At 35.3% G+C, this 12,384-nt stretch overlaps 2 protein-coding genes across 2 annotated transcripts; both read left to right on the plus strand.

Moving 5' to 3' along the window:
• The first annotated feature begins 1,656 nt into the window (after positions 1-1,656).
• LOC137578219 (putative inorganic phosphate cotransporter) lies at positions 1,657-4,031 on the plus strand. The gene is made up of 4 exons (XM_068291884.1): positions 1,657-1,681; positions 1,799-1,935; positions 1,999-3,072; positions 3,852-4,031. The coding sequence occupies exons 1-4, from the start codon at positions 1,657-1,659 to the stop codon at positions 4,029-4,031; spliced, it is 1,416 nt and encodes a 471-aa protein (XP_068147985.1).
• Positions 4,032-4,315: 284 nt separating this feature from the next.
• On the plus strand, positions 4,316-8,379 carry LOC137578225 (putative inorganic phosphate cotransporter). The gene is made up of 4 exons (XM_068291895.1): positions 4,316-4,360; positions 6,285-6,421; positions 6,483-7,556; positions 8,146-8,379. Exons 1-4 carry the CDS (start codon positions 4,342-4,344, stop codon positions 8,377-8,379), a joined length of 1,464 nt encoding a protein of 487 aa, XP_068147996.1. The 5' UTR covers positions 4,316-4,341.
• Positions 8,380-12,384: the final 4,005 nt, after the last annotated feature.

Raw genomic sequence — 12,384 nt, forward strand, 5'->3', positions numbered from 1 at the left:
TGTATGATCAAGTGGCTCATGTGATACCAGGACAGGGCCTGCTTTACCGTAGCCCAGGCCGAGAGGTCATGTTGCAAGAATCATGTAGAGAAATTACGTTAGATAATAGACAAAGAGATCAAGAAATATGTTACAATCAGCTAGTTACGAGCTGAAACAGAAAGATGCTTTAAGTACAGCTGATTACAGGGTAAAGAAGGCTGTACTAAGAGCAGGAGCTAGTAGTAATTACAATATTTCAAAGATCTACATGCTAAACATCACGTAAGAATCAGGATCATTCTTCAGAAATGAGTCTAAAAAGTTATAACCAAGATTGATTGAATACTTAATAAGAAAAAGTGTAGTTATGAGGACTACTTGGCATTGCAATCCAAATTTTAGCTATGAGGAGCAAAGAGCAACAACTGTGATTCATGTTAAGTGATTATAAACCCAGTCTAAAATAAGACATAACAAAGGAGTACATGCAATTTTTTCTTTAGTGTCTATCATCAAATTTTTTAGAATATCGCTGTTGAAGCCAAAGAACGCTTAAAGCTTTATTAGTAAAAAAAGGGCAAGATCAAACAACTTAACTTTACCCAATTTCGGGAATTATATAACTTAAGTTCAAAAAATTATATCGAAATTTCTTAGAACGTTACAAATATTGGTTTGTTGTGAATATGAAATTCTCTTTTATATTGTATGTAATGTAGTATTGAATATTTTTGTCTATGTTGAAATTTATGTATTTGTGGTCCCTTTAGCTTCAATAACAGAATAAAATCGTGGTATTCATAAAAAATTTATATATCAAGCTGCATCATTAGCTTTTTAACTTATGATGATATTTTGTGAAATTTTTGCATAAAAGTGGCCAATTTTTCGAAAAAGGTTGATACTTTTTTGGCTTCTACCTTCTAAGATAATCATTTTGTTTTTTGAACTTTCATTGAGTAAATTTTTAGAATTGAGTAGTTTTTTATAATCTTTCGGAGAAAATAAGCTCTTATTTTCATCTGTTTAGTCATCTTGATAATAATTATGATGAACAGCAAGGGTCTCAAATGACTACTCTGTGATAATACTGACATCATTTGGATATTTTTTTTTACGGAATACTTGATTGGAAACTTCAACTTCTTCAGATAAAGCGTATGATGAACAGAATTAAATAGACTTTATCAAGCTCCCATAAAGCCATTCAATTCTTATCATCATAAATCTAATATTGCATAAATTTTATCTTTACTTCAAATTATTTCTTGTAAAATTATCATTTGGAGCAAACTTTTTGATAGACTAGGGAGTAGAAAAGACCTCTATCATTCTGATTATCAGCAGTATGCTAAACCATAATTGTAAAATAATGTTTCTCGCATCTAATTGCAGTGATAAGATCTATGTTTCATGCTTTAGCTATGAAATGCTCAGATGGCTCAGTTGTTTTTTAGTTATTAACACACGTGAAAGCAAAGTAGTTCAAGATTTTTAGACAGGTTAAAAAAAAGAGTTTTTGTGTGGAAGAAAATGGTAAAACAAAAAGTAAAGAGGTTGTGGTCGAATAGTATACGAATTTTAGTCAGAAGCGTTTAAGCATAAAAGAAAGGATCTTCGGCCTTATAAAGTTTCGATTGCCTGCCTTCTTGCGTTCAGTCGGATAAGACCACTATGAATAAGACCACATATTGGAATCGTTTGTCGTTACAAATGAATATATGTTAATTTTTTAATTGATTACTGTTTCGAATTTCTTAAATTCGGTGACTACATAAGTATATAAAATTGTCATATGTCATATTCTTTGTTGTAGGACCTTTTATAGGCATAAGGCATCTGCAAGCTGTGCTGCTCTTTTTGGGTATAGCCGTTAATTATATAGCTCGACTCAATGTCAGCGTGGCCGTTGTGGCCATGACAGATGCAGCCACCACAAATCTTGATTTTCCCGTATGTTGGCGAGCTTAAATTTAGTTCTTAGTTAAGCTTATTAAGTTGATAATATTTTTATAGGAATTCGACTGGTCGGAGACGGAAAGATCTTACATATTGTCAAGTTTCTATTGGGGCTATATTATAACTCAATTTCCAGCTGGATTCTTGGTGAGACGATTCGGAGCAAAGATCATCCTCTTTATACCGACATTCGCCACTGCAGTTCTAAGTGGTATCACTCCCTATTGCGTCAATTGGGGAGGATGGCAAGCGTTCTGTGTCATCCGCATCATTGAGGGACTATTCCAAGGTCTGATCTTTCCTTGCATACATGAACATCTTGCCAAGTGGTCACCACCGAGCGAGCGTAATCGTCTGGGTGCATTTGCCTACTCTGGAGCTGATTTTGGTTCAGTCATGGCCATGTTTAGTAGCGGTCTCATAGCCAATAGTTCGATGGGCTGGCCAGGCATATCGTATGTTTCTGCGGGAATTTGTGGCATTTGGAGTTTGCTGTGGCTTATTTTGGGTTCGAACAATGCTCTCAGTTCCTGTTTGATAGGGCAAGAGGAACGCGATTACGTGGAGCGTTCGATGAAAAGGGAAGATGGATTCCATGCCCAAAAGATACCTGTTCCCTGGAAGGCCATTTGGACGTCGGCTCCATTTTATGCCCTGCTAATTGTACGTAGCGCTCAGGGATGGGCAAACTCCACAATGCAATTGCAGACTCCCGCCTACATGCACGGAGTACTGGAAATGGATATTAAATCTAATGCCCTCTATTCGGCTCTTCCTTTCCTGGCCATGTGGTGTATGTCGTATGTTTATTTGGCCTTTGCCGATGCGGTTATGTCGCGACAATGGATGCCGTTGACAACTTTGCGTAAATCGATCAACACAGTTTCGCATTGGGGTCCAGCCGCGGCACTTATTGGCATTGGTTTTCTGGACAAAAGCCAGACAAACTTGGCCATTGCATTGATGACCATTAATGCAGGCTTGAATGCGGGATTCGGCATCGGGTATATACTGGGCATCATCGATATGTCACCCAATCATTCTGGCATGTTAAAGGCCATTGTAAATGGCATTGGCAACATATTTCCCCTTCTCACGCCGCTTCTGGTGGGTGTCATTGTCACCGAACCGGTAAGTATCTAAAAAGTCATAGATATACATACATTTGCCTTATAGCCTTCAGATACTTGTGTAACATAGTAGTTGGGCAAACAAATCATTCAGTAAACAACCGACAGAAGAAGGAATGGGTAGTTGACCAATAATTATTGATCCTATATAGCACTATAGTTTATGATAAATGATTACAAGTATTTGGTTAAAATGGCTGCCAAATAGATAAGCATCAAGAACGGGGACATTTACATATATTTTTGAAAATTTCAGTATTCGATTTTCTACATTAAATTGTAATATTTACAGTAGGCCTCAAAATACTAAAGATTTTTTTTTTTGTGAGTTTTTGTTAGAATTAATAACGGATAAACCTCTTTTTATTATTTTTCCCTTTTCCGTCTTTGCTACCAAAAATTTCTGATACCAACTTAGAGAAGCAGTTACATCCCAATCCGCAATTCATCGTCCATATTTATAAATACTTTTCATAATTATTGGATTGTTCATCAACATTTATATATGTATGTAAAGCAATATTATCTAAATTCTATTTTCGAAAGTCTTAGCAGAAAAAGCTTTTGAACATTTATCTTTTAGTATAATATATTACTCTCACAAATCAAATGATATACATACATACATACATATAGCAAAATTATGAGAATGAATGAAAAAGAAAGATCATTGCTAATGAAGCAGAAATACATTTCAGAAAACATTTAGTGAGTGAAATAGATTCTGTCTATTAAGATTTAGCATCAGTTAAATACTTACAACTTTTTTTACCCCCATAGAGTTCACGTAGTCAGTGGCAAATTGTCTTTGGAATGACGGCCGTTGTGTTCTTTTTTGGCAATCTGATATATATTATTTGGGGCTCAACTGCCAAGCAGCCGTGGGATGCTGTGGATTATCTACAACCGATCGATTCGGAGAATATTATGCCACAAAAGACCAAAAAAAGGAATAAATAGCGATAACAAATAATCTAATTAGTAAAACAAATTCAACTTAAAAAATTTGTTAAACATATTCCTAAGAAAGAATGAATAAACTCCTGCGAAATCAGCTTTTTGCCCAAAAGTTTTGATAATCTAGTAGAGTAGCATAAACGTATATCGTTCTGATAATAGTACAATAAAGCCAAATTATAAAACTTAGTTTCTGGCGTCTAATTGCAGTGATAAGTTTTATGCTTTATGCTGATTTTGAGCTTTAGCAACAAAATGCTCAGATGGCTCAGTTGTATTTAAGTTATTAACAAACGAGCACGTAAAATAAGAAATGTGTGCGGAAGAAAAAGGTAAAAAAAAAACAAAATTGGTAGAACACAGTCGATTCTGTGCCAAAAATATTTTAGTACTGGGCGATATAATGAACGAATTTTACGATTGCGCTTTTGATTTATCCACGTTTGAGATCGTGACCCATAAATATTAGTGATCTTATTGCCCTGCACAGTGTTTCCGTTTTCATTTGTCTCAGGTGGACTTATAGAAATTTAGATACCTTACTTTTGACACCCCAACGTGTTTGTTTATACTTTTTGTTTAAGATAAGAAACTATTCGATAAGAAACAATACAAAAAGGTCGAGATAACTAACATAATAAATAAGTGATGTATAAAATAATTAGTCACGCTGTCTACGGGGGGTAAGCGCAATTAATATGAATTATAATATAGTCGACAATCATATTTGTGAAGTTTGTGAATACATACATTTATATGTAAATACATTGTTCTATACACATAGTTAATAACGGCTCGAAAAAAGTTGTGTTTTGGTCTTTTCTAAAAGTGCTTGGTCTTGTTTCTGAAATTTTTGGAAATTCATTCTTTGATCTAATAAGTTACAAATTCATAGTTTTTCTTAATCAAACTCAATTGGGAGGTTAAATGCCGCACTGCCAAAGCATATATTAAATTCAACTTCAACTACTAAATGAACATTGGTTTGTTTTTTGTTTAATGTTTATTAACTCTCTAGCCTTTTCACAAACTCGCACTTGTGCAAATAATATTGTCTACCCATAAATAATTAAAAATAAAACAAGAACCATAAGAAATATAATAGTGTAAAAAGAATTCTTTATAACATCTGGTTCGATTATGACCTGTTGCATATTTAAGTCACAATTTGTTAAGTCCGCAGTTATAATAGCAAATTTGCATGGCGCCTAAGGGTATGCACAATTAGGTGGGCTCTGGAGCTCTTCTGAGCTTAGGCAATCTTTTTTCGCTTCAGTTAGTTGCGATTCCCAACTTGTTTTAGCGTTGAAAACATGATATGATCATTGCAGTTCTGCAGTTCTTAAGCAACTTGTTGGTTCTTGAAATAGCTATGCAGACAACCTGTTCACTTTTTTTGTTCTCCTTTTAAAGACTGACCTCAAAGTGGTTTAAATGTAGGGAGTGACTTAAAATTCTTTATAATATATTTGTAATTGGCTAATGCCAAAAATGTACAGCTGAGTAAATAAGTTCTTACTTAAATTACATTAAATTTTAAAGTCAGTGTAACGAATTGATGCCAAAAAAGGTGGAATTGGGACCACTGTGCAATCATATGTTCATTTTACAGTTTCAGTTACAGAAACACTTTGTTAGATTATAGAGCTCATGCTCATTTTGTTGCACTCATTGCCGAAGTGATTGATGTTTATGTTTTTGTTGCATTTTCAAAACTATGTGTGTAATTACTTGTCGTTGACTTTCAGTCACCAATAAAATCGTATTTCTAGTGTGCATATACATATATATTTCGTTCGCTGGCCATCAGGTCAGTTTTAGCATTTGATTGATTTCGACAACTTTGTCATCTCCTCGACATTGCAATCAACTACTTTGTCGGAATTTTCAATTTGATAAACACGTAAAGCTAGATAAAATAATTTGCTAATTTCGACTAATCCATTTCGTATATGGATTGTTAAAATGATCCCTCTCGGGGGAAGCCATAATAGATATTCACAATCAATTTCTAAAATTGTCGGTCAAACCATTTTTATTCTGGCGAAACTAACGCGCAGCAATTTCGCATAAAATTCAATTGATTTTGTTTAATTTGAACTTATTGTTTGAAGGAAGTTGCTTGTTTGTTTGTTTTTTGTTTCTACTAAACAAAATTATAAAAATCGCTTATGGCTAGTTAGTTTATGATCATTATTTATGTGATTAGATTAGAGTGTTTTAAGTTAAACAACTCATTTATCCTTTGCTTTTCAGGACCTTTGATTGGCATACGGCATCTGCAATCTCTGCTACTCTTTCTTGTCATAGTCGTTAATTATATAGCTCGACTCAATGTTAGTGTATCCGTTGTGGCCATGACAGATGCAGCCACAACAAATCCAGATTTTCCTGTATGTTTCAAACCGAGTGATTCTTAAATAAACACTAATTAAACATTATTTTTATCTTTAGGAATTTGATTGGTCGGAAGCCGAAAGATCGTATATATTGTCAAGCTTCTATTGGGGCTATATTTTGACACATTTTCCGGCAGGATTTTTGGTACGAAGGCTTGGAGTGAAAATCACACTCTTTATTCCAACTTTGGCCACTACAATTTTAAGTAGCATTACTCCATACAGCATTGAAGCGATAGGATGGCAGGCCTATTGTGTCATACGCTTTGTGATGGGACTATTCCAAGGTCTCATCTTTCCCTGTATACATGAGCATCTGGCCAAGTGGTCACCGCCGAGCGAGCGTAATCGTTTGGGTGTCATTGCATATTCTGGAATGGATTGTGGTTCACTTTTGGCCATGTTTAGCAGTGGTTTCATTGCCAGCAGTTCTATGGGTTGGCCTGGCATATCATATGTTTCGGCGGGTGTTTGTGGAGTTTGGTGTTTGCTGTGGCTTATTTTGGGTGCAAATAACGCACCAAGTTCCCGTCTGGTGGGACAAAAAGAACGCAACTATATTGAAAGGTCAATGAAACGAGAGGATGGCTTTCATGCCCAAAAGATACCAGTTCCTTGGCGAGCTATCTGGACATCGGTGCCATTTATTGCAATTGTTATACTTTGTATTGCTCAGGGATGGGCTTACTCTACAATGCAACTGCAGACGCCCTCGTATATGCATGGAGTACTGGGAATGGATATCACCTCTAATGCTCTCTATTCGGCACTACCTTTCCTGGCCATGTGGTGCATGTCGTATGTTTTTTTGGTGTTTGCCGATGTGGCCATGTCTCGACAATGGATGTCATTGACAACTTTGCGTAAATCGATCAATACAGTGGCTTTTTGGGGTCCAGCCGCTGCACTTATTGGCATTGGTTTTCTGGACAAGAGCCAGACAAATTTGGCCATTGCACTGATGACAATTAGTACAGGATTATATGCCGGCAATGGCATTGGCAGTATGATGACCATCATCGATATGTCGCCTAATCATTCGGGCATGTTGATGGCGGTTACCAATGGCATTGGCAACTTATTTCCTTTATTGGCGCCTCTACTGGTTGGTGTGATTGTAACCGATTCGGTAAGTTTATAGATTTAGGTGCGAATTACCTGTTGAAGTTGCTGTAAGTGCATGTCTTCACCTTTTTTCAAACCAATTAGAGTGCAGATGTTTTTGGTATTTAAGTCTATTTTAATAAGTCTTTTTAGGCAAGTCTTAAAGTTATGCAAGAGCAAATTGAATACTTGAGCTTGGATTTATCCCAACCTAAGAAAAACATTAAATTCGGCCCTGATGCCCTTACTCTGACAAGTCCGTCTCTGTATATGTTTTATTAAAAGCATATAAATTAAAAGAAAGAAAATCACATTTTATTTTTAGACTGAAATAAAAAACGTAAAACGTGGCCAAAGAAACATCAAAGTTTTTTAGATGCTTGCTGATAAAATGCTATAAAAGACACAGTCCAAATATCTTTTTATATGCCATAAATCTAACAAAGGTTATTAAAACTATTTATGTTACTTATCATGGATCATTGATCGATAGCCATCAGAAGAATGCAAAGTTATTGCCAAATACTTCACCATTTATTTAACAGCTTCATCTTAAATTTAATATTGAGAATTTTCTTTTCCTCTTTCTTCATTTTCATTTGTTCTTTTCACAGAGCTCACGCAGTCAGTGGCAAATTGTCTTTGGCATCACGGCCGTTGTGTTCTTCTTTGGCAATTTGGTTTACATTATTTGGGGCAGCTCCGAACGGCAGCCGTGGGATGCTGAGAATTTCCTACGGCCGCATGATTCGGAAAATATTATGCGACAAAATGATTTTAAGGCAAATGAAGAGGATAAACAATACGGAACAATGACGAATGTAAGGAGGGAGAGGACACAAGAATAACCTGATTAGCTGTAACACAGAAAAGATTAAGAGGCTATCTGAATACGTAGCGTATACGTAATATTTTTATTTCTTAGCCGTTGATTAAACCACATTTCGGACATTTTTCTTTTTAATTAAAAATTCTTGAAACGTTTTGCTGTATATTTCTATCATTGTTGTTGTTGTTGTAGTTGTTGGTCTGTATTTTTAATTTCTTATGTTGTTGGTGGCTTACATTTGGAAGAGCCGCGGAAATTTAATAGAAAATTCTTACTATTTCTTTTGAATGAATTCATTTTCTATTCTCCGTTGATGCGGGCGGCACGCATTTGCATGCGCAGAGGCACAACCGGCCGCCTCTCGTTCATTCCAATCCTTGTCAGGCAACTCTAGCTCCGGCTCCTCCTCTTGCCCGTCAGTCAACAAGGAAAAGCAAAAAAACTTTGTACACAAATCAGAAAAATGGACACTTGGTGGAATTTATGCACGAACGCGTGCGCACAGTACGTCGCCTGGTCGGTCTTGCGGTGGAATGGAATTGTTTGCCAGAAGGCAGCAGCAGTAGCAGGCGGTGGTAGGCAGACCTAGCAGCAGTAGGAACAGAAGGCAGGAACCAGCCTCCTTCATTGAAGCCGCTTATGGCCGGGCAAGTGGCTGTAGCTCGTTTTCCCTTTTTTTTTCATTTTTTTTTTTTTTGGCGCAGACAAAACCAAAAACCGAAACCAAAACGAAAATGTTTTTCAATTAAAAACGTTGCAGAGCGAGGCACAAAAATTCATTTGAGCTGACTACCCCGTCCCCACGAAACCACCAACAAAAACCCGTGGCCAGCAATGACAAGTCATAAATGGGCAGACCTCACACACACACACACACACAGCCACTCACACGCACATATACGTATGTAGATTCAGATCCAAATATATGGATGGAGGGGTCAGTATAGATAGAGATACATATAAAGTAAGCTCACTCATTGCGTGCCTTGCCACAGAAAAAGATGCAAATGGTTACAAGAAAAACCTTAAGCCAGGTTATTAAATTCCCTCATCATCGTGTGACCAAATTGGACATATTTATTAAAAAAAAATTTAATACCAATAGCATTATTTTTAAAATATTTCTTTAATATGTGATTCTGCCAAGAAAGTTCGCTTTACGCTTTAAAACCGGTTCCTAAAGTTCATGAAATTGTTTAAGTTTACGATTCAAAACATTAATAAATTACATATATATGATTAAAAGATATGTATATTTGCAGAGGTGAAATGTTTTGAATGTTTAAAAATATTAAAAAATGCAGAAACTTTTTTCGACTTATAGTCCAGTGAAACTATAACCAATAACCGGATCCAGGGGAAATGAAAGATGGTAATACAATAGAAATTGAAAAAACTAAAGACAAAACGAAAAGAATAGTTTCTTTAAAGAACTATTCCATCTGGTTTTGAGAACAATCATGGTGGTCCTGGTACCCCCTCGTAAATTTATAATATTTTCAACTCTTATAAACACTTTATACCCAGAGCTACAGAGTCTTTGAGGCGTTAATCACAAATTAGGTGAAATTAGTGAATCGAAAATTTAGACTTCTTGACCAGTGTCTCGCCAAATATACATAGATGCATATAATCGTCCATGGTTGCATCCCATAAATATTCGAAACACTAGAAAAAATGATCCTTTTCAGGGCTCACATAATTTTTTCAACATTACTTTAAAATCTGTAAGAAATAAACATGATTTTCTCTTTTTAAGATAAATAAAAATATATACAAAGACATACATGAAGATAAATAGGATCTAAACGAATTGTATTTAATCGTATCATATTCGTATTATGAATTGGAGAATACTGGAAAATATTTATAAATATATGTAATTTTGTATGTTCTTTGTTGGTTGCAATAAAATTTCCACAGGAGAGAAAAATGTGTAAAAAGTGAAAGCATAATTTGATTTTAATCTATGTAACTTTAAATCATTAACAAGACTTGGCCTTCAAGAAACTCATGTAAATCCTTTTTAGTAAAGTGAGTACTTGTTTGCAAGTTTCTAACTTAATTTGCAAGAGTTTTCAATTTAACAAATCCGAAAATTGTATGAGGATAATGCAGGATATGTCGTGAGCCTTACCAAAAATCGTCCTATACATTAAATTGTAGACATTTACGCCCATATAAATATAATTCTTAGACCAAATAGTCGGAAAAGAACTGTTTATTATGATTTTGATTCAAAGTCAATGAAGAGGATTTTCAGCACCGCAAACTAAATGAAGCAAGTAAGTCGACTCGTCGACTTGGGTATACCATACACCTGGTGAAAAAAATATTTCAAATTTCGAAGACCAAATGTATGTCTATTAAATTGTTTTTACATGTCTTATACTATATGCTATCTCGCTCACTCTACAAACACAGGAGCACTCTAGCGCCGCTACTAGCCAACGTCCAATTCTGGCCTTGTGGACCGCGTAGTAAAATACGTTCATACGCATATTTTACATGTTTCTAGTCCGATTTCAATCAAATTTGGTAGTTTGGTAGAAATAGAAAGGATAAATTAGTCTGCCAAATTTAAATGCGATAGTCAAAAAACTAAAGGAGGAAATCGTTTTTTTCTAAATTATGGAGGCGGAAGTGGGCGTGGCAAAATGTGAAAATATCTATGGTCCAGATTTCCTCTTCCTTGGTAACTACCATATGTTGTTTGGAACTTAAACCTATTTAATTCGTTTATGAAACACCACTTTTCAGCACTTTTTTGCTGCTTTTTCACAGTTTTCAATCATAACTTGCATGCCACCCATGCGTGGTCATGGGTTACGATTTCCTCAAATAGATCAGGATGTTTTTTTCTTATAAAAAAAAAAAAAAGAATTAAGAATCCTAGAAACATGCAAACATGTACATACTTTTACACGCTACTCTATATACTTTTAAAGATAAGATTTACATATTTTTACATTAATTATCATGTTTCCTTTAGAATCTTGATGCATAAGTTCAAGAAAACTCTGTAAATTAAACAAAATATGTATTTTTATTAACCTTACTTTGCTTTGAGTGTCTCTCTCTAATTATTTAAAATAAAGATCTACCACAAAAAAGTCTTTTGTTAAAAGACAATTTGGCTAAGTGATTTTGTTACTTATGCAAAATGCTATTGCTTACGTTAGGTAAATTGGTAGGGTTCGTCTTTTCACTGACCTTACAATTGTGTGGCAAATTTAATGATTGTTGAGCATCTCGTATGCATTTTGTAATAACTTATGTCTGATGCCATCTATCGTATGGTTATTTTGTGTTCGATATTATATTAATGGCATGACCGCAAGAGTTGCAATTTGGTTAAGCTGCATATTATCCACACTTCATTATGTTACAGATTCGTATGTATGCGCCAGATGCATACAAAGTTGCTGTGGCAAGCAAAACTCTTAGACAGTTCAGTTCAGTTTAGTTTAGTTCAATTTAGTTTAGTCATCAATACAATATTAATGATTATGTGGCGATCTGGTTATAGCCATGCACTTGCCCTGTAGGCATAGCGAAGCACCAATTAGATGGAAGGAAATGCATAACTAATGTGGCTTTCTATTGAAAGTACTGCGAAGTAATATGATACAGATGGATGGAAAGCAAATTATAATTGAAGTAGCCAACAATTGAGATAGTCTAGGGAGGATAATATACCATATATGTATATGCATATGTACATATGTATATACATAGATATAAATTGTATTGTTCAATCTCATTTGTGTGTGTGCACATCAAGTGTGGCGAGTGCCGTCAAGTACAGAAATTGCTTGAAATTAAATTTATGCCAGGCATGGAGTCAGCAGGCAAGGATCCAACAATAGCTGAAAATTAACAGGCACAAAAGAGACATATTCACCCAGGAGTCTGCTAGTATGTGGTAGCAGCAGCTGTTTACTTGCACTGGCTAGTGTCTTCTGACCCTGGGTCTTGTTGTATTGTCTCCTCCCGAATTTCTCTTCCTTTACAGCTTTTGCCA

This window comes from Drosophila tropicalis, unplaced genomic scaffold, assembly GCF_018151085.1.
Source record: "Drosophila tropicalis isolate 14030-0801.00 unplaced genomic scaffold, ASM1815108v1 contig_593, whole genome shotgun sequence".
In the NCBI taxonomy this organism is placed as follows: domain Eukaryota; kingdom Metazoa; phylum Arthropoda; class Insecta; order Diptera; family Drosophilidae; genus Drosophila; species Drosophila tropicalis.

What these genes read in the sequence shown, in the direction of transcription:
- LOC137578225 (XM_068291895.1), top strand. An exon ending in CAACAAATCCAGATTTTCCT is followed by an intron (nt 6,422 to 6,482) that starts GTATGTTTCAAA and finishes TTTTATCTTTAG; the next exon opens with GAATTTGATTGGTCGGAAGC. An exon ending in GTGTGATTGTAACCGATTCG is followed by an intron (nt 7,557 to 8,145) that starts GTAAGTTTATAG and finishes TTCTTTTCACAG; the next exon opens with AGCTCACGCAGTCAGTGGCA.
- LOC137578219 (XM_068291884.1), top strand. Translation starts at nt 1,657, where the DNA reads ATGAATAAGACCACATATTGGAATC. An exon ending in TAAGACCACATATTGGAATC is followed by an intron (nt 1,682 to 1,798) that starts GTTTGTCGTTAC and finishes TCTTTGTTGTAG; the next exon opens with GACCTTTTATAGGCATAAGG. An exon ending in GTGTCATTGTCACCGAACCG is followed by an intron (nt 3,073 to 3,851) that starts GTAAGTATCTAA and finishes TTACCCCCATAG; the next exon opens with AGTTCACGTAGTCAGTGGCA.